The 26039-nt window shown below is 38.5% G+C and overlaps 1 protein-coding gene across 2 annotated transcripts in view; it reads right to left on the bottom strand.

Annotated features, from left to right (window-relative positions):
* Positions 1-26039, bottom strand: part of MCTP1 (multiple C2 and transmembrane domain containing 1) — an 857273-nt gene that overhangs the window by 281261 nt on the left and 549973 nt on the right. For both annotated transcript variants that reach the window (XM_075837154.1, XM_075837162.1), the window contains exon 16: positions 11423-11542. In XM_075837154.1, the coding sequence (XP_075693269.1) occupies positions 11423-11542 (120 nt within the window). The remainder of the gene's footprint in view (positions 1-11422; positions 11543-26039) is intronic.

The raw sequence follows: 26039 nt of genomic DNA, 5'->3' as shown, positions 1-26039 counted from the left end.
TGACATCTACCCAAGAAAAGCATTTGGGAAAGTTGGAGTAGATTTAGATGCCATTCGGGATCTACGAGAAGCTTTGTCATAACCCCTTATGGTAACTAAAAAAAATTAAAAAAATTATACACAATGGTATTCCTAGTGCAGGGCCTGAGGGGGCAGTGAATGACACGGGAATTCAAAGAACACTAGAGAAAATTCCTGTGTCATGTATTGCCCCCTCAGGCTCTCCACTAGGTATAATATAGATTGATCAATGTATGTATGTGCGTTTTCTGCAGTAAAATAAATGTAAAAGTATGGCGTTTGGGATGAACACCATATTTATTAATTCCCTGCACCACTTTTTCCAAAACATGTGAATGTGTTGGAAAAAGTAGGCGGCTGTTCGGAGACTTATATATTACAGTTTCAGACACTTTCTAATTGCCCTGTTGATGAATCGGTCGCACACCGCACTGCGGGAGATACCAGTGTGTCATTTGTATGGTGTTGGCTGGTATTAATAAATCTCCCTCACTACCGTGTATATCGGCTTTGCCCAGAGTGTTCCTTTAATGGAAGCCCTCTGTGGTATCAGTAACCAATGTAGGAAGCCAAGATAACATATATGGCTGAATAGACTATTAATAAACTTGACGCTACAAGACAACTCAGTGACTTATATCTCCAGGTAATGTTGATGGAAAAGAATTCTCTTTAAAATATAAATTTGGCATGTACAACATGTGTGCAGCTACTGATCACCCAAACTCATTTTTACAAAGCAACACTAGGTCAGAGGCATAGATAAAAGCTCATGGGCCCTGGTGCAAAAATCAGTTGGCCGCCAGCCCACCACACGCAACCTCCCTTCACGGCCTCTGGCCTCAGCATGTCCGTAACTTTTAGCTGCATCAATGCCACTTCCAGTGTCCATACACAGTAATAGTGCCCCCTGCTGTGCCCCACAAAGTAATAGTGCCCCACACATTAATAATACCTCCTTTGTGCCCCCACAAAGTGGTAACTGACCCCTATCTGCCCCTTTACACAGTAATAATGTTCCCTTTGTGCCTTTCACAAAGTCATACATTGTATGGGATGCAGCACACAATATCCTGACGCTGGATGTTGTGTGCTACGTCACATACAACGTCACATACAACTTCCACAGCCCCTGCAACCACTATGGGGCACACTCAGTTACAATAATGCCACTCAGTGGGCCCATCATGCACGTGAACCCACTGAGTCCACCTTAAGCCAACCTAGGCTAATACTATGGTAGAATGCATAATAAAGGGGTTGTCTCATGAAAACATCCTATTTCTATATACCCTATTAGGGCACATGAACGTCATAGAGAGGAATTCCCATGCTCAGGACCCCAATTCTACAAGCCAGAGCGGAAATCCGATAACAAAGGACAGCTCTCGCCTTAGCGAACCCGACCCACCCATGTACTATATAGACAATTATTCATTAGGGCCCCTGTAATATGCAGCTGTATTAAAGTTGTTCAAAATTGGCGTTATTAATAAAATAAATACATGTGCACACTGAAATAGGTTAACTTAACTTTCCTTACCGTTACTATTGTTGTAGTGAGCTGTGTGTGTATTATGTATGATTAACCACGCGTTTCAGGAAACTTTCCCTTTGGCTGTACAGCTTGAATTTGGAGCCCTCTAGTGTTTCTGTCCATTGCAATAACTCTACAGCCTTTTACATTGATTTCTCTCTGGCTCTGGGCTGTCAGATAAGGATGAGTCACTCAGAAATTATACACTCTCAATCAGTCAAGGGATCACTGTTATCTCAATGTGGTATTTCTGGAAGTGCATATATAATGTCATTAGTCTTCACATGATGGTCTTCAGGTGGGTTGATATGTACTCAAGGATCCTACAAAGTACCATCATCTGATCATCATATGGGCAAAGTATTTCTCTCCATGTTAAAGGAGATGCTCATTACCATATAAATGAGTATTATGTGTCCAGAGAAAGCATTCCCTAACTACAGCACCTTAGAAAACTAGTTACTAAAAAAATAAAACCTATAGGACGTGTAAGGGATGACATCGCAGAATGTACAGAAACCGGTATTTGTAATTTGCTTGAAAAAAATCATATTCTGGGTAATGAACTGTGGACTTTATTTTTAATTTACATTTAGAAGCACACACAAGTGTAGGTTCACCTTAAAAGGACCTATATCAATATATCAGGGATTTATTTACATAGCAGCTCCCTATTATACTGCAGAATTCTTATAGTAAGCTTTGAATACAGGGCCAAATAAAAAAATAAAAAATATGATAGCAATCTACATCCAAATACACCTCTTGTATTATTTACGACCTCATGCACATGACAATGCTTTGTACGGACCCTATACAGCTGCACGTGTAGTCCCTACAGGTTCATATTATGGACCCTCAGGCCCTAGGTCTGCCGCCACGTAACACAAAAACCCAGTGTGCCTCCATATAAAATTAGAGGCACACAGAGGGACAAGCTCCACATTATTGAGAAGTGTCCATATGCATAAGGCTTTATAGTGGGATTCCACTTCAAAAAATATTTCACAGTTAAGTAACTTTGTAAATATTTAGCTTTTTCTTTGCCATCCTTACACTGCATATAGACGCTTTCAAAATTCTGCAAGTTGTCCTTGGGAACAGACATGGGCAGAACGCACAGTGTCTTGTCATATGCGTTTTCCAATTGCTAATGTGTGAAAAATGTATTTCCCTTCACAGTGTAGAATAGACTACTTATATGTGTTTTAATTCTAGTATAACTTGTTATGTCACTGATCTATTAAGAATGATAAAAGCTGCAGAACTGCCAGCCACCATTGCGCTTCATGGAAGACAGATGGCGTAACTGATGTACATATTTTACTGATTGTCTTGTGTTTTGTAGTTGGTTACAGAAGAGGATTGAAACATAAACTTTGAAGATTTTAAGATCTGATATTCATACAATAAAAAAGTGTTCAGTAGTTTGCTAAGCACTATGAGAATACTGCTCCTCTCTTTGGTTAATTTGCAATTACAGCTAATTAGAAAGTGGCCTACCTGTTGCTACGTCTGCTCTAATGTGCAGGCCACGCTCTGAGATAAATATACACTGAGCAAATGTTCTTCCCATGCAACAACACTGATCAATCATAAGCAATGTGGTTTAATTAAAATCTCAGCTCTTCCAATACTGCACAGCAAGTTGTCTGTGGAGGAGCACTGCCCTCTAGTGTACACATTTATCACACATAGAGGGCACAGTGTAAAAAGTGGTATTTCAGTTTACAAGCAAAGACTGCATCAATGTCTAATAAATAATTTGCTAATACTTTAGAGAAACAGCAGTTTACTAATTGATCTTTACAAAGTTTCTAAAGACTCAAATAAGTTACAGTCAGTGACAATGACCCAATTAAGGTCATACGATTCTGACAAAAAGAAGGATACAAATTATCCTTCACTAAGCACAACATCTGTTAATGTATTGTTTGCACTGCAATAGCAGAAGGAAATAAAAACCCCAAAATGACTTGTCTGAGAAGAGTTCTATTAAACACCTCTTAATTAAATGTGAAGCTCGCTTCTCTGGTCTGATCGGTGGCTCTAAAAAGTATGAACATAAAAACACGTTCTTATTCCTGCAGGAAAGTACGGCTGGAAATACATATATGTGTTTACCCCCTTCCCGACATTTGACGTATCCATACGCCAAAGTCGGGTAGGGGAAGTATGGAGCGGGCTCACGGAGTGAAGCCGCTCCATACGATGCCGGTGTCGGCTGTTTGTTACAGCCGACGCTTCAGAATATTAAAAGTTAAAAAAACCTCCCTTTTCCCATTTTCCCCCTAGAGCATAGTAAAAAATTAAATAAATAAACATAATTGGTATCGCCGCGTCCGTAAAAGTCTAAACTATTACAATATATTATTATTTAACCCGCACGGTGAACGCCGTAAAAAAAAAAATTGTAAATGCCAGAATCTCTATTTTTTGGTCACCTAGTCTGCCACAAAAAATGAAATAAAAATGAAATAAAAAAAGATCAAACCGTCGCATGTACACCAAAATGGTATTATTAAAAACGACAGCTTATCCCGCAAAAAATAAGCCCTCATACCACTTAATCGACGGAAAAATAAAAAAGTTATGGCTCTTCGAATTTGGCGACACAAAATTAATTTTCGCTTTTACACTTCGGTTTTTACTTGTAAAAGTAGTAAAATATAGAAAAAAATCTATGTAACATGTTAATTTTGTATCTGTCCCTTTAGTAGCGGAAGTGTCCTGATTATAAGAAGCAATGCTGCTGAGAATTTCCAGTTTTTGTCGGTTTCCTTGTCAATCCATTAGCAGACTGCAGACTGCTATTATAGTAGTATAGGGTATTTAAAAGGGACACAGACTGTAGACTGGTGCTGCACATGTTAGCAGCGCCAGCCAATCGCTAATAGGTAAGAGTGTTTTGGACTACTGAAGCACTGTGTGCATCGGGTAGTCTGAGAAGCGCTGTGGCCAGAGAGGGCCCGGGAATCAGTCAATTAGCGGCACAAGCAGCTAAACGGAGGGCAACGGGTAGTCATACTCTAAATTCCCCAGCAAACTTTAAGATTAGGCCAAAGTACAGTACGAGATTCATTTATATATATATATATATATATATATATATATATATATATATATATATATATATATATATATATATATATATATAAAAGAATAGGTGGCACCGTTTGGAAAGAAAAATGTGGCATGACAACTTTAGTGCACAGTAATCAACGGCATAACTTGAAGTTCCTGGGCACCAATGCAAAATGACGTGCTGTTGTAAAAATGTTGCAAAATATTTTGTCATACAATTTGCTTTTATACCTACAAGTATTATAAATTCTACAGGTGGTGTCTAGTTTTTAGAGTTAATAGAGGGGGTCCCCTGTTCAGAATTTTCATCTCTTGACCAGAGTGTAGAAAAAGCATCTCTCTATCTGGAGGACCTACATTACACAGACAACCCATTGATATGAATGGACACTGTGTAATGCTTAATTTCCCCTGTGGTGGTGCTGCAGGGAAATTGAACATGTACTGCCATATTTCCATACACATTACACTGATCACTGAGGGCCCCAGCAGGGGGAAACTTTAGCTTATAGTCAAGGGACCCTTCTATCAAGTAGGCATTGTCCAAAGGGGACACCCCTTTTAAGGCTGAATAACCACATTTTCCACCCACCACTCTCTCTTTTACATGAGCCCCTGATCAATTTATGAAAAGTTATCTAACTATTGAAAAATATAGCATTTTCAGGAATCCAACTCTTTTCCGATTCACAGAAGTAGCAAACGTAACTTTCCTGTAGAGGACGGAAGCAGACTCATTATAATAGAGGGAAAGCAATTGTGAAAAGTAAACAGTGAGATAAATGCACTGCGCAGCACACCAGCACTCTAATGCAGGGGAAGAGAGCAAGATTAATAAAAGCAGAAAACAGACAGGACGTATAGGTCAATGTTTGCCGCTTACTGGTGCCAAAGAAGATTTTAATGACACTTATTTTAATGGAAGCGATCTCTTGTGCGGCTGAAGCTGGAATCAGTCTATTGTATAGGGGCATACTGGCAATGTACGAGAGCGCTGTAAAGTAGGGAATACGTCTTGTATTTCAAGTGGAGCAAAATGCCAGTCAAGTCCCTAATTGTCATAACTATACCAAGGGTGCTTTGTAAAAGCAATTTCTGAATACCAAATCCAGTTAGATTAGTCTTCCCTTCATATTTCATGTTCAATGTTCCTCTAAGTAAAATATGCACCTTCCTTCTCTCATTCGGTTATGAGCGCTACATAAAAGGCAAGGGCGCGTTTTTTTGATAATGCACATCTTAAACTTTTCATTAAACAACCACATTTAAATTCTACCTTTTTCTGCACTCTGACATTTTTGTCTGGCATTTTCATTAATTTTGCGACATACATAAATGTAGCTGAAATGTTAACTGATCAATACTTTGTCTCTCTCATGTAGCAGTAGAACACTATTCCCAGAGGAACACACAGCAGTACGGAAATTAAATGTGTAAAATATCAAATGTTAATGTTAAACACAGCAGCACTTAGAACGACTGAAAAGGCTAAAACAATTCCAAATGGACAGATGGTACCACAAATTATCTACAATCACTTTTAAAGATTAAAGTTTGTCCTGTAGAATAATTCATTGACGCTTGCTTAAGTGTGTCCTTTTACTGATGGCTCGCTTGTCCAATTATTTTTTGCGCTCGTTACAGTGAGAAATGAAAGCAATAGAGGAAGAGGAAAAGAGCAAAGAAACAAGACACAATACAATGCATCTACTAAAACTAGATTTCCTGATATTAAGTTAAAGGCAGGCAGCTTTGTAGGTACATATATAGCAGGGCTAATCCAGTACAGGTGAAACAGGCTGAGTGTGTCATTCGACATAATCATCATGAAATCTTAACATGCTATCTGTGATTGTATAGGGACTGCAGGTAAAACTATTCACAATGGACAATAGCAGCAGATTTCTAGAACTTTCTTGCAGTACAGATGTAGCCATCTTTATCTTGACTTTTAACGCATTAAATACACAGTGGCAAGAAACTTTAACTTGACTTTTTCAATGGCTTTTGTTGTGTGATATCACGCTGCAGCAAGTTACCAGTCAAGATAAACGTGGCTACATCTGTACGTCTTTTGATTACTAAAATTAGATGCACTTTGGCAGCAGTTTGTCCTATAGAAATGAATAGGATCCGCTTAATAAACTGTCATGATCAATTGCTTTAACCGAAACATTCTGTAACAAAAAAATATATACATAAACATTAATGTGGACACGGCCTCAATGACAAACTCAGCTCTTACACATCTCTACTAGTTCCTAGGGTGACATTTTTATATATAATATTTAACATATATATATATTCCATTTTGCCTTTTTTTTTTTTTGTGTAATTCAGTTTATTTATGAAGACTAATATGGATGAAATGGATCAATAATCCCTAGACATGGTGGAGCTAATATGTAAAAGAATAAAAACAATGAAAATAAACCATAAATGACCCCTTTAAAAATGAAGTCAGTCATCTAGTTGGCTACCATGGGCATCACACATTTTTCATCAACATTACTATTAGTAATAATAAGTTGCCATAAATGCCACTAAATATGTTAGGGGTTAAGATAATGTATTAGGTTTACCTGGGGATAAACAGGATGACATGAGTAACAATGAAGAAAACACATGATATCAAAAACGTTAAATAAAAATTAAACTCTGCAACAATATGATGCAACTCATCTACATCAATACAAATAATTTAATAACATTCTAATTTTAACTTCACAACAATAATCCAATAGAACAACCGTTCAGTTCTCACTGATGAATCAAAAGACACAGCACGACGCTCCTCTAGTAACTTGCTGCCTGTAACAATAAGGGCATATTCACACGTGGCGGAATTGCTGTTGTATTCCGCTGCCGACAGTCCGCAGTGGAATTCTCCAGCGGCCGTTTTTTACATTTGTTTCTATACATTTGTAGGAAAGTTAATTCAGACGTTGCGGAAAACTCTGCTGCGGACCATCGGCTGCGGTGCAGAATTTTCCCTCCGCAGCATGCACTGTATGTTGCGGAGAAGAAGAGGAATTTCACTGCGTATTTCAGCCTTTGCAATGCAAAAACTGAAATCTGTGGCAAGTCCGCTGTGATATCTGCAACGTCTGAATTACCTGTCAAACATGCAAATGTTGGTGCAGATTCGTTGCGTAATTGCCCAACATTTGCAGCGGAAAAACTCCTCCACGTCTGAACGTGCCCTTAGGAAGAACGTTGTACAGTTCAAATATAGACTATAGGTAACCTCGACAATACAAGTCCTGATTGTTTTAAATAACATTTTAAGCAATTTACTATGAAAAAAAAACTTTCCTTATTTGAGTATATTAATAATATTAATAATATCTATAAATGTTTACAATCTATGAATTGTCTAATAAAGTATAATACAGTATATAAACTGCATATAAATTGTATGAATTATTTAGCATGTAATATAAGTTCTCTTATGAGTGCTGCGTGAGTAAAATAAATGCCTACTGGGAATTCTAAAAGTTTACGTACAGATGTAGCAAAGTTTAACTTGACTGATAACTTGCTGCAACGTGATATCACACAACAAAAGCCATTGAAAAAGTCAAGTTAATGTTTCTTGCCACACTTTATTTAGTTTCAATAGATTTTTATTGAACAGTTTTTGAAATTGTAATAAGAAATAGACTCGTAGCGTGTTAAGAGTCAAGTTAAAGATTGCTACATCTGTATAGATGTAACTATAGCTGAGGGAGAGGACGACATAGATATAGATATCCTTTAAAGGTCTACATATATATGTTCTCCTCTCCCTCACCAATGGTTATATTTACTTTCACTGGTGATGCATGCCTGTAGTCCACGTGAAATCCTAAAAAAGTTGTATATGCTTGACTTATAGACGTAGCAAAGCTCAGTTTGTCCATTTGGCCCAATTCATTGTGAGATCATGATGTGCTGTCTGTGGTTTTACATAGGACTCCTGGTATACCCACGGCAATAACAGAGGGAGGTATGAAGATGCACAAACCATGTAGCCCTAAGGAGTTAAATAATGAATTCAGCTCTGCTATATCTGTAGTTCTGCGAAATGTATAGAACACACAACTACATAGCCAACACAAATTAATAGTGCCTTTTTTTTATAGCTGCAGGAATAAATATTATATTTGAATTTGTCAAATCAAATAAATAAATAAGAATTGTAATATGATATATAAATAATTTTTGGGTGTATATATACATTATATATATATATATATATATATATATATAAAGTACATTTTTTCTATATTTTTTGTAATAATGCTATGCAGTAGAATTGTAGTTATATTAAACATAACTAATACAGCAATAAGAGCCCCTTTGTCAGATCACAACTCAGTCCTTGTCACCAGTGTCACTGCAGGGGTTAAATTCCTGAAGCTCCTAATCAGCTGTTTAGTACTGTATACCATCTCCTACAGACAAAGGTGAAGAGCACGTACCTACTGCACCACCGCCATGCATAAAATATATCATATAAATTATAAACTACATTTTCTCATTAAAACTTAGTCTCACGTTATTTTCTTCAGTGCGTACCCAGAGATGACCTTTACCTGCTGCCAGTGAAGACCTGGCATAAGGTACATTATACGCATATGGCACTGATGTTCAATTTCTTCTCTTCAAATTAATTATGATTCTAACAATGTTCCAAGTGAAGGGAAGCCCCATCAGGCATATAGAGATTAAACTTCATTTTTTCAAATACCAAACCAAACCATATTACCTTAAAATGTCCTTGCACACCAGCTAAGTAAAACATTAAAGCAACAGTGCCTCCCCAATAAGGGCGACATAGAAGACGTCCTCTGCAGTCATTTAATATTTATAATAATGACAGATTAATGCCAGGTTACTGATAAAAAGGATTAAATAGCAGCTCTGCGGTAAATGCTCACAGTTTTAACTTTTAGCTTTTATATTTAAATCAGTAAAATACATAACTGAGATTTCATTTATCTTAAAGTGATAGATAAAAAACAGATAATGTACAACAAAGTCATGATAATCCTGCCTATAAATACTAATTCTACATAACTAGAGACATAGTGGTCACAGAAAATTACATAACAGGTAGACAGAGGGATATATATATATATATATATAGAGCGAGAGAGAGAGAGAGAGAGAGAGAGAGAGAGAGAGAGAGAGAGAGAGAGAGAGCGAGCGAAATAGAAAGATGTAGAGATAGATAGAATCCTTCTTCTCCTGCTAATGATAATAAGAATCTTGTGTCCATGCTGTCTCATATCTATCTATCTATCTATCTATCTATCTATCTATCTAATATCTATCCATCTATCTATCTATCTATCTATCTATCTAATATCTATCTATCTAATATCTATCTATCTATCTATCTATCTATCTATCTAATATCTATCTATCTATCTATCTATCTATCTATCTATCTATCTATCTATCTATCTATCTAATATCTATCTATCTATCTATCTAATATCTATCTATCTATCTATCTAATATCTATCTATCTATCTATCTATCTATCTAATATCTATCTAATATCTATCTATCTATCTATCTATCTATCTATCTATCTATCTATCTATCTATCTATCTATCTATCTATCTATCTAATATCTATCTATCTATCTATCTAATATCTATCTATCTATCTATCTATCTAATATCTATCTAATATCTATCTATCTATCTATCTATCTATCTATCTATCTATCTATCTATCTATCTATCTATCTAATATCTATCTATCTATCTATCTATCTATCTATCTATCTATCTATCTATCTATCTATCTATCTATCTATCTATCTATCTATCTAATATCTATCTATCTAATATCTATCTATCTAATATCTATCTATCTAATATCTATCTATCTATCTATCTATCTATCTATCTATCTATCTATCTATCTATCTATCTATCTATCTCATATCTATCTATCTATCTATCTATCTATCTATCTATCTATCTATATCATATCTATCTATCTATCTATCTATCTATCTATCTATCTATCTATCTATCTATCTAATATCTATCTATCTATCTAATATCTATCTATCTATCTATCTAATATCTATCTATCTATCTATCTATCTATCTATCTATCTATCTATCTATCTATCTATCTATCTATCTATCTATCTAATATCTATCTATCTATCTAATATCTATCTATCTATCTATCTATCTATCTATCTATCTATCTATCTATCTATCTATCTATCTATCTATCTATCTATCTATCTCATATCTATCATCTATCTATCTATCTATCTATCTATCTATCTATCTATCTATCTATCTATCTATCTATCTATCTATCTATCTATCTATCTATCTATCTCATATCTATCTATCTCCTATCTATCTATCTATCTATCTATCTATCTATCTATCTATCTATCATCTATCTATATCTCAAAATCTATCTATCTCTATTTTAATTATAATAATAATAATAATAATAATAATAATAATAATAATAATAATAATTACTGACAGATGAAGATGAAAAGTAACTATACACTACTTGCTATTTCATGCCAAAGTGCATAGACGGACAGACAGACAGACAGACAGGCGGAATGGTGGTAGTGTATCTTCTGTTCATCAGCTTTGAGGGACTGGGAATTAAAGGACGCGTTAATGTGGACTCCTCATTAATTGTTGTGCACCGGGTTAGGGAGATGACATTTATAACTTACATTCCTTTTAGAAAACAGAACGGATGAGATAATTATGTAAGACAGTAGAGGATTATCATACCAAGAAAGCAGCAAGACTCCTTTGGGGTGAGTCCCAATCAAAGCAACTGTTAATATAGTAGGCTGCATTGATGAGCACCATGACACAACGCTTCATGCGGATAAAGTTCCTCAGCAGTAACTGTGAGAAAGATGAAAAGATGAAAATATGATCAGAACAATTAAGTCTCAGAGTGACCTGGAAGGTTGACAGCTACTTCTAGACAATCATGGTTAAAAGATGTATTGTAAAGGGAGATCTTGAAAAGGTTCAACACAGGGATCAGTTTAAATCAATAGAGAAAAAATAACTAAGCTGAAATTACACACTGCTCCCTGGAATGAGCGTTAACATCCAATGAACTGTTTATGGCATAAATTAGACAAAGCTAAGTGGGAAAACATCATTATTTTGCTGCTGGAAGTGATGATAACTGATCATGGCGAAATCCGAGTCATAGGTTACAAGACAAGGAGACACAACATGTTGGCCAATAGATGGGGAATTGCATTAATTAGTGTCTTAAGACTGAACAGCAAAGTGTATATTGGAAACAGGTCATTTGTACCGCAATATAAATCTCATAAACTGGGTTTTACTCCTTTTATTAGCGTCCGCAAGAATACAAAGAATTATTTTTTTGTCTTTGTGCCCAGCCTACAAGTTCAGAGTCATTCATTTAACCAATTCTGCATTATTACGTACAAGTACATCACAAGGTTTCCTTTTCTGCATCCCAACATGCATGTACGTGATAGTGATCACGCGGGTACAGAAGCTATGGCTGCGTAATCACCACAGGAGCCCTGCTGTGACTAACAGCCGAGCTCCCACTGCAACTTCCAATCTCGGCCGTTTAACCCCTTAAATTCTGCGGTCAATAGCAACCACAGAATTTAAGTGCTTTGACAGAGGGAGGGAAATCCCTCTGTCACCCATCGGCAGCCAGCAATCGCTGTCCGCCGATGTGTAGCCATGGAAGTCCGGGGCCTAACAAAGGCTCCCAGGCCTGCCATCACTATATGCCTATTAGTCCTAATAGACTGTCTGTCAGTCTTACACTGTCAGGTGGTAATGCTTTGGTATACTTAGCATACCAAAGAATTATTTCAGCGATTAGAATATTGCATTGTAAAGCCACCTAGTGGGAATAAATAAAAAAAATATTAAATACAGCTAAAGAAAGTTAATAAAAAAAAAGAAAAAAAAGTGTACAGTATAAAGTAAAACAAAATTCTTTTTCCCATAAAAAGTGGTTTTATTTTGTAACAGTGTAAACAAATAAAATAAAATAAAAAAAACACATATATTGTTTTGGTGCGATAGATTGTAATGACCCAGACGAAAAAGTTAACCTGGGTTGAATGCCGTACAAAAAACGCAAAGAACAACCTCAGAATTCTGTTTTTCCACCCCTCCAAAAAATAGAATAAAAGTTAAATAACACATTCTATGCACCCCAAAAACCAATGAAAACTACATCTTCACCTCCAAAAAAAAAAGCCCAGATATGGCTACTTTGTGTGAAAAATACTAAAGTTATGGCTCTTGGAATGTTGCGATGCAAAAACATATTATTTTTGTTTAAAAGTGTTTTTATTGTTCAAAAGTAGTAAAACATAAAAACATATACATGTTTAGTGTCGCCGTAATCGTATCGACCCATAAAATAAAGGTAACCTGTTATTTACGCCGCATAGTAAATGGCATAAATTCTAAATGCAAATTCTCTAAAAAAAAAAAAAGCAATAATAGTTAATCAATAGATTATATGTATCCAAAAATGGTATAATTAAAGTTCAACAGGTTCCGCAAAAAACAAGTCCTCATACGGTTATGTCAATGGATAAATGAAAAAGTTATAGCTCTTGGAATTCGGCAATAAAATAACAAAAAAATAGGCCTGGTCATTAAGGGGTTATAAAGAGCTGCTTCAGTATGTTTTATTGGGAGTAAACATGGAAACCATGGCTCTATGGAGTCTACTGGAGAGCAACCAAACCGGATAGTTATGGAAAGGTGGAATGGAAAGAATAAAAAAAAAACTGAATTTAAAGGGGTTTCCCATCAGGGACATTTATGGCATATCCACAGGATATGCCATCAATTTCAGACAGATGCAGGTCCCACCTCTGGGACCCGCACCTATCTCTAGAAAGGGGCCCCCTAAACCCCGTTCTTCCTCTCTGTGTTCCCGCTGCCACTTGTAATTTCCGACCATGTAAGTAGAAAACAGGATAGTGCTGTTTACGTAACTCCCATAGAAGTGAATGGCAGTTACGGAAGCAGCGTAGCATGCGAGCTATGCTGTTTTCTACTTACATGATCAGAAATTACAAGTGGCAGCGGGAACACAGAGAGGAAGAACGGGGTTTTAGGTGGCCCCGGTCTAGAGATAGGTGCGGGTCCCAGAGGTGAGACCCACATCTATCTGACATTTATGGCATATCCTGTAGATATGCCATAAATATCCCTGATGGGAAAACGCCTTTAATGACTTTCAAGTAAAAGTTCACATGTAGCGTAAATACTGTGGATTTTCCACAATGCATTTAGTTGTTTTGACGGAATGAATAGCGCAATTGATTCCGTCAAAACGACGGAATCCTTAAACAAAGGTGACGGACGGAAACCATTTGCACTGGATCCGTCACCATTGAAATCAATGGTAATGCAAACGGAAATCTCCATTCATGGGTTCCCCTGATGGAAAACTCCGAGGGAACCCATCGACAGAGCCCTGACGCAGATGTGAACGAAGCCTAATTACTCCTTTTCATATAGTGAGCAGAACACAATACTGGTGTACGATGTTAAAAGTTATAAGGCTGGGTTCACACGTGGCGGAACTTCACTTGAATTCCGCTGCGGACACTCTGCAGCGTTAATCCGCAGCGGAGCCGTTTCTCCATTGACTTCCATTTCTATTTAGAAGTGTTCGTTTAGACGTTGAGTAAAATTCCGCTGCGGAGCATAGGCTGCGGAGCGGAATTTGGTGTCCGCAGCATGCTCTGTCTGTTGCGGACCAGTGGCAGACTGGTTGCGGACTCATGGCGGAATTTCTCCATTGACTTCAATGGAGATTCTAAATTCCGCAATGAAGTCCGCAGCTGTCATGCACATGTTATGTGTGCTGCGGATGCGTCTTGCTTTTTTGCCATTACATTTCTTCATTCTGGCTGGACCTATGTATTTCTAGGTCTACAGCCAGACTGAGGAAGTCAATGGGGCTCCCGTAATTACGGGAGCGTTGCTAGGAGACGTCAGTAAATAGTCACTGTCCAGGGTGCTGAAAGAGTTAAGCGATCGGCAGTAACTGTTTCTGCACCCTGGACAGTGACTACCGATCCCAATATACAGCAACCTGTCAAAAAATAGAAGTTCATACTTACCGAGAACTCCCTGCTTCTGTCTCCAGTCCGGCTTCCCAGGATGACGTTTCAGTGTAAGTGACGGCTGCAGCCAATCACAGGCTGCAGCGGTCACATGGACTGCCGCGTCATCCAGGGAGGTAGGGCTGGATGCCGAAAGAGGGACGCGTCACCAAGACAACGGCCGGTAAGTATGAAAGTCGTTTACTTTCACTAGGGAAAGTGCTGTCCCTTCTCTCTATCCTGCACTGATAGAGAGAAGGGAAGCACTTTTACCGCAGTCCACAGCAGCTAGTCCGCATCAATTTACTGCACATTTTGGGCAGATCCGCAGCCGTAATCCGCAACCCGGATTAGGTGCGGCATTGATGCGGACAGTTGCGGAGGAAATCCGCCAAGTGGGGGCATGCCCTAATGCTGAACATTGGTCTTCAGGAGGAGTTTCAGTTATGAGACCTTCTGAAGCTTAAGCAAGTTTCTACTGTTTATCTGTATTGTCCACATGTATTAAAACCATAAAAATACCAGATTATGGAGTAAATAATAAAAAAATAAAAAAAACAGCTACCCATAAGCAGTCAGGTCAGAGCTTTTATTTTCTATGCAGTTCTTTGAGCCAAAGTCAGAACTGGATCAAGAAGGAAGGAACGGTATAAACAAAAGACTGATAGCTCTTCTCTCTTCTGTCTTGTGTTTAGAGAAAAAACTGCAACAGAAACTGCCACTAAAAATGGCATGTGTGACTCCAGCCTTATTCAGGTAGCTTGTTGTGGGCAACATCCTTTTGTGCTTGCAAAGTTTTCAAAAATCTTCCCCAGTATGTTTATCTTTATTTTAGTGTACCTTTAAAGTGTCGCATCTGCCATCTACTGGCCACATTCAGTATTACAAAGAAAAACTGCTGTCTACACCTTACGTTACAGTCAAACCAGTTAATGAAAACATTTTTTTTTCAGCTTGCACAGTTCTGCATGACAGCACAAAAAGGTTTTTTTCTTGCTTGACCGCCACTCAACTTAACTCGTATAACAGTCCAGTTAGGCTGTGTTCACATCAGCGATGCCCTTACGTTGTTGGGTTTCGTCTGAGGTTTCCGTTGGCTGCGCTATTGGTTCCGTCAAGAACAACGGAACCCTGTCACAACAGTGACAAACTGAAACCTTTAGCAACGTTTCCATCACCATTGAGATCAATGGTGAGGGAAACAGAAGCTAAGGTTTCAGTTTGCCTTTCCGTTGAGGGGTTAACCCGACGGAAACCTCAGACGGAACGATATTGATAATCTTGGGTCATGGTAAGATCTAATCTGAACAAATATTATTTGCCAAGTGTCAGTCACCTTTAAATTTCCAACACGTGACATGGTTGCAGCGGGAAACGTTTTGGCCGCAGCGGGGAAAGCCTCTCCTGGAAATCCTATCTATGTATTGTACATGACCTATGCAAACATTATGCTTAATGTTATTTTCCTGTTACATGTAAGTAAAGAGGCTATGTCCAGATTTCACAATACAAAATGCATACCATTTTAAATACATTTCTTAGACCTGATGAAGCTGGTGTACTTACTTTTAAAATCCATGACAAAATGGCTGTATAATCCTTTCTCAAAGTTTTCCTGCCTCATATTAAAAATGAGCATTTTATGGCACCAAGTATATGCATGAGACCAAGTATATGTATGATGTAATATTAATCTCCTCTCACAAAGAGCTGACAATCTCCTATCAGTCACCATGCTGAAATCTCACACATGCTCAGTACAAGCTGCAGTGTTCCTGGCTTTGCAGTAAAAGAAAGCAGCAGATGGAGTTAAAAATCGTAATTCCACACTAAAACTGCTGCTGGTAGACAGGCTCTCTCACAATAGAGCCAGGGAAACTACAGCTTGTACTGAGCATGTGTGAAATTTCAGCATGGTGCGGGGGAAGAGGGAAACTGATAGAAGCTTGTCAGATCTAGGTGTGAGGAGATTGAGATTACATCATACATATACTTGGTCTCATGCATATACTCATAAAATGAGCATTTTATGGCACCAAGTATATGCATGAGACCAAGTATATGTATGATGTAATCTTAATCTCCTCTCACAAAGAGCTAACAATCTCCTATCAGTCACCATGCTGAAATCTCACACATGCTCAGTACAAGCTTCACTGTTCCTAGCTTTGCAGTAAAAGAAAGCAGCAGATGGAGTTAAAAATCGTAATTCCACAATAAAACTGCTACTGGAAGACAGGCTCTCTCACAATAGAGCCAGGGAAACTACAGCTTGTACTGAGCATGTGCGAAATTTCAGCATGGTGCAGGGGAAGAAGGAAACTGATAGAAGCTTGTCAGATCTAGGTGTGAGGAGATTGAGATTACATCATACATATACTTGGTCTCATGCATATACTCATAAAATGAAAATGTTACTATCAGGCAGGAAAATTTTGTGAAAAGGTTTATACAGTTATTCTGACATGGATTTACAAAATAAGTACATCAGGTCTTAGAGAGCTATTTAATAATTTATGCAGTTTTTATTGTGAAATCTGGTGACAGACCCTCTTAAATAATTTTATGTGAAAAGTTATGCAGTTTATAGATAGGGTTTTATTATGTGCTGTCAGGGAATGGCTCATGAAGTGTATCAGAATTGGGTGAACACCTCCAGCTACTTAATTTGTAAACAAAGTACTGTATGCGTGTTAAAGGGGTTCGGTGATAAGTATCTGATCGGTGGGGGTCCAACCCGAGAATGAGTTTACCTAGTTGTCACTCCGGCAGCCCCATAGAAAATAAATGGCGCGTTGGCCGGGCAAGCGCAGTACCACTCTATTCATATGGGGTGCACAGGGACGGCCAGGTAAACTCATTCTCGGGATTGATGGGGTCCCAGCTGTCGGACCCCCACCGATCAGATGTTTATCACCTATCCTGTGGATAGGTGATAAATATTGATGATGGGAAAATCTTTACTAAAGATAGCTACACCATGTTTTGATTGTGTTTGTTTTAAGTTTTGTTCTTCCTTACTAGCTTTTAATACCTTGAACAAGATATCCCAACTTCTCCTAGAGACACACATTTACTGAGCTTTAATAAATAATAATCTAGGAAGAGGTACGGGTTTCTCACTAACACCATACTCGTACTTATATATTAATATATTGTTATATAATTCCATCATAAGGAAAAAAAAATATTTTTGTATTCATGCTATATATGTTTAAGTATCAATCTATCTCACAATGCTCCCTACTAAAAATACTATCATGGCTCTGCAAAGCTATATATGCTCCCGACTTGTGGGAATGTCTACTGTTTTATCATGTCTTTTTTGTTAAAGAGTTAAAAAAATATTTATATTGATGATGGGAAAACATCTTTAAGTTATGTAGCTACAGGAACAACACTGCTGATAATCTAGTTTCTGCTGGAAGAAGGGGTGCAATACGCCAAAAAGTCTAACAAGACAGGTCTTAAAATAAAGATGATCCTGAATCAACCGACTTGATTATCTAAATTTTTTATATCGGAGTACGGTTCGGTGGGGTCTTTTTCCTAATATCTCTTCTATTGCCAAGACTCTTGGCGAAATCAGTGGGGACTGCAGCACCTATATTATACAGTTATCACAGGAGTTGTGCCTTTGAATATCAGAATCAGGCGAGTAGTGAAGCTGTTGCTCTCTGCTATGTACCATCATTGAGCCAACATAATATCCTTTGTAGTGATCTGCTTGTCTTTTACAACTATAACTCTGCTACGGACAAGAACTGATGTTGAATGGTGACAATCTCTGTACAGCACTGTGGAACACTGTGCGCTATATAAACAGAAATAATTAAACATATCTTGGTATTGTATTTAGTAGATTAGTGAAGAACTGATCTTCCACCCACTAAAATTTCCTTCTTAAAGAGGCTCTTTCACCAGATTTTCAAACCCCTATCTCGTATTGCAGCAGATCGGCGCCGCAATGTAGATAACAGTAACGTTTTGGTTTTTTTCAAAAACGAGCATTTTTGGCCAAGTTATGAGCATTTTTATATTTATGCAAATTAACCTTTCTTAAGTACAACTGGGCGTGTTTAAAGTTAAGTACAAGTGGGCGTGTATTGTGTGTGTACATCTAGGCGTTTTTACTTGTTTTACTAGCTGGGCGTTGTGAATAGAAGTGTATGATGCTGACGAATCAGCATCATCCACTTCTCTTCGTTACCACCCATCTTCTGGCAGTGCACAGACACACAGCGTGTTCTCGAGAGATCACGCTGTGACGTCACTTCCTGCCCCAGGTCCTGCATCGTGTCGGACGAGCGAGGACACATCGGCACCAGGCGACAGAGGCTACAACGACTTATAGGAAAGGGGGGAGGAATCCTCCAGCTCACCTGACACAATGGAGTGTGTAGCTGATAGCGCCCGGATCCTCGTGTCGGCACACGGTAGGAGACAAGGAAGAGAAGAAGTTAGGATCCAGCGCTGTATGGACAGCTTCTGCGTCCGTAGACTTGGCTAAGGACGCAGAAGCCGTCCAAAACGCGTAGGCTCCGAGGACACCACCACCCGCTTTCTTCACACCAGGACTCTACTAGATTTCTTTTTAAAAAGGACTATTAAACTTGGAAATCGTTTTCCGTTTTACTTTCCATACAGCGCTGGATCCTAACTTCTTCTCTTCCTTGGCTACATCGACTTACCTGCAAACGCCGATGCTGCTGCAGAATCAACTGTAGCCTCTGTCGCCTGGTGCCGATGTCTCCTCGCTCGTCCGACACGATGCAGGACCTGGGGCAGGAAGTGACGTCACAGCGTGATCTCTCGAGAACACGCTGTGTGTCTGTGCACTGCCAGAAGCTGGGTGTTAACGAAGAGAAGTGGATGATGCTGCTTCGTCAGCATCATACACTTCTATTCACAACGCCCAGCTAGTAAAAGAAGTAAAAGCGCCCAGATGTACACACACAATACACGCCCACTTGTACATAACTTTAAACATGCCCAGTTGTACTTAAGAAAGGCTCATTTGCATAAATATAAAAATGCTCATAACTTGGCCAAAAATGCTCGTTTTTGAAAAAAACAAAACTTTCCTGTTATCTACATTGCAGCAATACGAGATAGGGGGTTTGAAAATCTGGTGACAGAGCCTCTTTAACCCCTTAATGACCGGGCCATTTTGCACGTTAATGACCAAGGATTATTTTTTGTTTTTCCACGGTCGCATTCCAAGAGTCGTAACTCTTTTTTTATTCCGTCGACATAGCCGTATAAGGGCTTGTTTTTTCCGGGACGAGTTGTATTTTGTAATTGTACCATTTTTAGATGCTTACAATATATTGATTAACTTTTATTAACTTTATTTTAGGAGAGAATTGAAAATAAGCAGCTATTCCAGCATTAATTTTCACGTTCTAAATTTACGCCGTTTACTATGCAGCGTAAATAACATGTTAACTTTATTCTATGGGTCGGCACGATTACAGGGATACCAAATATGTAGAGGTTTTATATGTTTTTTCTACGTTTGCACAATAATAACCCTTTTAGAAAAAAATTACTTGTTTTTGCATCGTCGCATTCCAAGAGCCGTCATTTTTTTATTTTTCCGTCGATGTGGCCGTACGTGGGCTTGATTTTTGCGGGACAATGTGTAGTTTTCATTAGTACTATTTTGGGGTACATAGGACTTATAGATTAACTTTTATTTTATTTTTTATGGGGGGAATGGGAGAAAAGAGAGAATTTTGCCGTTGTTTTTTGCGTTTTCTTTGGACGCCGTTCATCCGGCGGTTTAATTAATGTGTTCATTTTATTGGTCAAGTTGTTACGATCGCGGGGATACCATATATGTGTATGTGTGATTTGTTTTGACCGTTTTATTAAATAAAACCACTTTTTGGGGCAAAAAAGTAGTTTTATTTGACTTTGACTGTAATTTTTTATTTTTTTTTCCACAAACTTTATTTAACTGTTTTACATTTTTTTTTTTAGTCCCACCAGGGGACTTCACTATGCGATGTGCCGATCGCATATATAATGCTTTGGTATACTTCGTATACCAAAGCATTATTGCCTGTCAGTGTAAAACTGACAGGCAACCTGTTAGGTCATGCCTCTGGCATCGCCTAACAGGCAGATGCTGAAGACAGACCTGGGGGTCTTTGTTAGACCCCCGGCTGTCATGGAAACCCGACGGCGACCCGCGATTTGTTTGCGGGGGCGCCGATCGGGAGACAGAGGGAGTTCCCCCTTCTGTCAAACACATTAAATGCCGCTGTCACTATTGACAGCGGCATTTAATGGGTTAAACTGCCGGAATCGGCGCGCGCTTCGATTCCGGCAGTTGCAGCAGGAGCCAGGCTGTGTATAACAGCCGTGCTCCTGCCGCTGATCGCGTGGGTACACTGGCAGTACCCGCGCGATCACAGGACGGATATATCCGTCCTCCTGCGCGAACTAGCAGCTGCTGAGGACGGATATATCCGTCCTTCGGCGTTAAGGGGTTAAAGGGACTCTGTCACCAGTTTATCAATTCCCTATCTCTTAACTAATCTAATAGCCAAACAGGAGGTGACTCTTTTCACTCTGGGCAGTGTAATGTTTTCTGTCTGACGCTGTCCAATCAGCATACAGCTTCTCCCCCTTCCCAGCAACACAGGGTGATCATATAGTACACAGCTTCCATTCCCGACTGTGTATTCAACTGGCGATATCTCCGATTGTGTCACAGAACTGCGATCCTGGTGTCATATGAAAGATTAGAATCTCCTCTTCCATATGCCGCTGTTCTAGGTGGTTCAGAGCTCGAGATATGTCTATTTGAAGTGACCCCCCCCTTCCCTCCAGCCTCAGTCTCTCACACTGTGTGAAGCAGCTTCATGCTGATAGGACAGCGTCAGAGGCTGTGAGGAGGCTCCACCTCAGGAGAATCACTGGTGTTACCTCCTACTTGTCTATTAAAGGCTCATTTACATATTTAGAAAAATGCTCATAACTTTGCAAATAATAAACGTTAAAAATAAATCACACTATAGTTATTAGCATCATAGCGTCTATTAGATTAGTTAGGAGATAGGAAATTGATAAACTGGTGACAAAGGCCCTTTAATATAGTCAGACGTGAAACCTGTGATCAGACACGTCCAACTCAGATTGGTTGGGGTCTGGCAGTGGGTTTAGTATTCAGTTAGTATTCAGTTATTTAGTGTTCCTGCGCCGTATGCTTATGAGCATAAACGAGTCATATGTGCGTTTGAAAAGAGTCAAATCTTCATTCCTCAAGTCTTTCTGAGTTAATACCACCTTCTTACTTTTGCTTGAAGGCTCTTCGTCTATCCCCAGCACCCATGAAATCCCTTGCTTGTGCATCAATGTCCTTTTTTGGTGTGCGCACAAAGGGACACCGGATTATTACCATAAATGGCGCAAAATGTTTACAGACCGCTATTTACAGTCGGAGGAGGAGTTTAGGAGAGGGGATATCGACAATGAACTTTTGAAAGCAGCAGCCAGTGAGGGGTGAGTAGAATTCAATAGGTGAATTGCTGGTGACAGGTTCCCTTTCAACTATATTATTATTTATTAATATTTTAATTATTCTACAAACAAAAGACTTCTTTAAAGGTGTCTCATCATCACAACCCTTGTCCTTGTGTCCTATGAGGGCATATGAACGTCATAGTGGGAAGGTCCCCCGCTTATGTGACCCCCTTCTTTGAGCACTTGAGCTGTCCATAAATACCATGGGCAGCTATTTACCTAAATTGCCACTAGGTAATACTACATTTCCCTTGGTTGGCTGTGACTTCCCCAGGCAAAATCAGATGTTTGCATGGAGCTGGACTAGCGGCTCGAATATAAAAGGGGTTGTCTGTAATGATGCAACCCCTTTGATATTTGGCAAGGTTCATATAATTTTATGTTTCCTATGCAAGTCTACACTCTACACTATAATCTGCCAGTTATGAGAGACAAATGCTACACATGCAAATTCAATGTAACCAGGTATGGCACAAAAAAAGTAATATAATATATCTATATATCTACAAAATCTATTTTCCCATGTAACACACCAATTTACAACTAAAGATCAGTAGTTCTTTAAACTATGGACATTAGAGACTTTCCTTGTAATATTCAGTAACAACTAATAAAATTTTCACCAAATCGCATTAATTCCTCAACATAATTGACTTCTGCTTCCAATTTTCAAATCTATTCAGTGTAGGAGGAACATGGCATAAATTGATTTGCAAAAGATTGCTGTCCATCACGTTCTCAGTGGGTGCAAACCATGGAACACCTTGCTCGGGGCTGATTTGCAAAGTTGCTTCCTTCCACCCTGTTGGCTCTCTTAATTGCCAGGGTTCAAGGACAGGAATGAGTGAGATGTGACAGTTCTGGGACAAGTACAAATTCTTTTATAACCCCTTGTGTACCACAACGTCAAGGGCCATTCTAGTGCAAAATGATGATCGGAGATGAATGCGAGCTCTTAAGTGGCTATATATAATAATGTTATAATAGACAACGAACAGTCTATATATTATCCATAAGTGTTGATATTTGAGTGTACGTTGTATACGTAGTAATAATTACATAGGAAATGTACACTATACATATCTTGTTTTATTTTTTTAAGATATAGGGATGGCACATACATTTCATGTAATTTAACCATATTTTAAGAAGTGCATTTTAATGTGTAACCTCTGTTACTTTATATATATATTGCCTACTAGTTAAAAAAAAAAGAGGTGGACTGAAAGGAACTAGGGACACTGGGCAGTGGGCAACACATCTCATAATACACTAAGACTGAGTATTGCTTGTTTGCACGAGACATAGATTACAGTTGTTTAGCCATGGTGCAAAAGTTGTACTTGGATCCCCCACTCAACAGCCCCATAGCATGACTGTAGTGTGGTATAGGAGCTAAATACAATGTACACATGAAGGACCTGCATAGAACACACCATAAACTGATACACTCTATTAGAGGCAGGGGCTATTTGTTGCATAAGGGTGCTCTGAAACCCCTGGTCCTGGCAGAGTTAGTAATATTTGCATTCATTTCTATACATTTTTAACAGTATGTAGTTCCATTCTATTGAATCCCTTAAACCCAGTTAGAGCTGAGTTTTAGACCAGATGTGCTAAACCGCAACACAAAAGTTGATAAGTCGTAAAGGAATTATTATGACAATTATCTTAATTCAATATATAATGCCGGGTACAAACAAGAACAAAAGTCAGAATCAGCTCTAGTCTCTTTTATAAGGCAAATTACTCCTTTTGATCCTAACTATGCCAGTTTTGAGAAATGCTACACATTTCTGCAGTAAACAAAATGAGGACATTTTAGTGCTTCGAATAATATATAGAGCAGTGCCAATTCTACCTCTTACTACAACAGGCAAAAAAGGCAGCATGTTGGCTCAGTGGTTAGCACTGTTTCCTTGCAGCACTGGGGTCCTGGGTTCAAATTTGACCAAGGAAACAGCTGCATGGGCGTACTGATAAATCCAAAAACATACTGATAGGTCAATTGGCTTTCTATAAAAGTGGCATAGGTATGTGAGAGATATAATAGATTGTGAGCTCTATTTAGTGCAGAGACAGATGTGATAACTGTAGAATATGTTTCGGCTATATAAGCAATGGGAAGTAAATAAAGCAGGGGCACACCAGCGTCTCTCTCCTGCACGGTGTATGGTTGGAAAGAAAAAGCATGCATATTCCTGTAATAGACATCACATGAGTCTGCCCACCTGCTCTATTAGCTAGACTCTGCTGACGTACAGTATCAGGTGTTGGTATAGTCTGGGGGGGGGGGCAGTTCCCAACTACTGCTTAGCTCTCTGCAGCGGCATAGCTATAGGGGGGGGGGGCTGTCAGGGCAAGTAAACGGGTGATGTTTGCTAAATGGTGCCCAAAAGCCACTCAGCATTTGACAGGTTTTTAGATACAGAGCTAGGGCAGCAAAGTAGATCTTTTACCCGGGTGAAGGACAGCCTTGCTTCAACTCTGACTGTTTGTATTGGTGGGAAACCGTAATCGGAAATAGTAGCATCATCAGTTGTAATTGTCTACTATGGTACTGGCCAAATAAAATCGCATTGCATAGATTAGCAGAAATACCCTAATAAAATATCTTAACAGCAGCAAGAAGAACTGCAGAGAATTTCAAATATCTCACTGTTACCCCAAAAATATCAGACCCCCAAAGTGTACCTATTTGTGAGTTACATTACTTGTTTTGACTGGTCTGTACAACTTCAGTTCCGTGCTCTTTAAGCACTTTCTTCAATAATCTTGGGCTTCAAGCTTACCCATGACAAACAGAACAGGAGTGTGGAAGAAATAAGTAAAATGCTGCCCCTGCTCTGTAAGAGGGGGCACTGGTTCTGACACTGACAATGTGCTGCTATTTGGGGGATGGGTAGATGAAACTTATAGGGTCTCTTAGGGGACTTCTTTGAATGGCACCTATGTACACCGTGTCTGCCTTTATTATAGCGGCACTGTGAATGTCACTGTTATTGGGGCTCTGTGGCTTTTTCTCTTATGGGGTACTTTAATAGATGGCTCCCAGTCCTGGACTCTGTTAAGAGGACATGTGCTTGAACTAGACGACGGAATTCAGATAAGTCGAAATAGAGTAGTATTGTACATTAGCGCTAGGTGTATATTAGATTGGTAAAAGATTGGCGCATCTAATGTAAAAGACCCGATTACTTTTTCTAAAAAAAAATGTGCATTTTTAAATATAAGTTACAAACATAAAGAAATGTTATTAATAGGCATTTTATAATAGCACATATTTTTTTTTTTAAGTGTAATAGCAGATACAGATGCTGATAAATTGAGGTCCATTTTAAGGTAAGCTTAGTTTTAGGGAGTTTTTTTGTATTCTATGTAAACAGCAGAAATATATCTCTAATCCACATCAGAAAATCTAATAAAGCACGACTATTATATGTGTTGCAAACAGTTAAGACAAGAAGAGTGTATTTTATAATGTTTTCAATGTCATAAAGCAGAAAAGCATTTATAATTAATATATTAGCAATATCTCTCTGTTGCAAATCTTATTAATGCTGATGAACATGCAGGGAAAGCAATTTGGTATGTGACGGCATGCTGTGCGAGTAATGCAGCACGAGAGGATATGGAGTAAAATGTGACAGTTAGAGCAAAGACAAAAACACAAATGCTGCAATAAAAGTGTAACTGTGATATAGGACAAGGCATGTAAGTGTACCCATAAA

Source organism: Rhinoderma darwinii, chromosome 1, assembly GCF_050947455.1.
Source record: "Rhinoderma darwinii isolate aRhiDar2 chromosome 1, aRhiDar2.hap1, whole genome shotgun sequence".
Taxonomy (NCBI): domain Eukaryota; kingdom Metazoa; phylum Chordata; class Amphibia; order Anura; family Rhinodermatidae; genus Rhinoderma; species Rhinoderma darwinii.
This window is presented reverse-complemented; position numbering and strand designations above follow the sequence as displayed.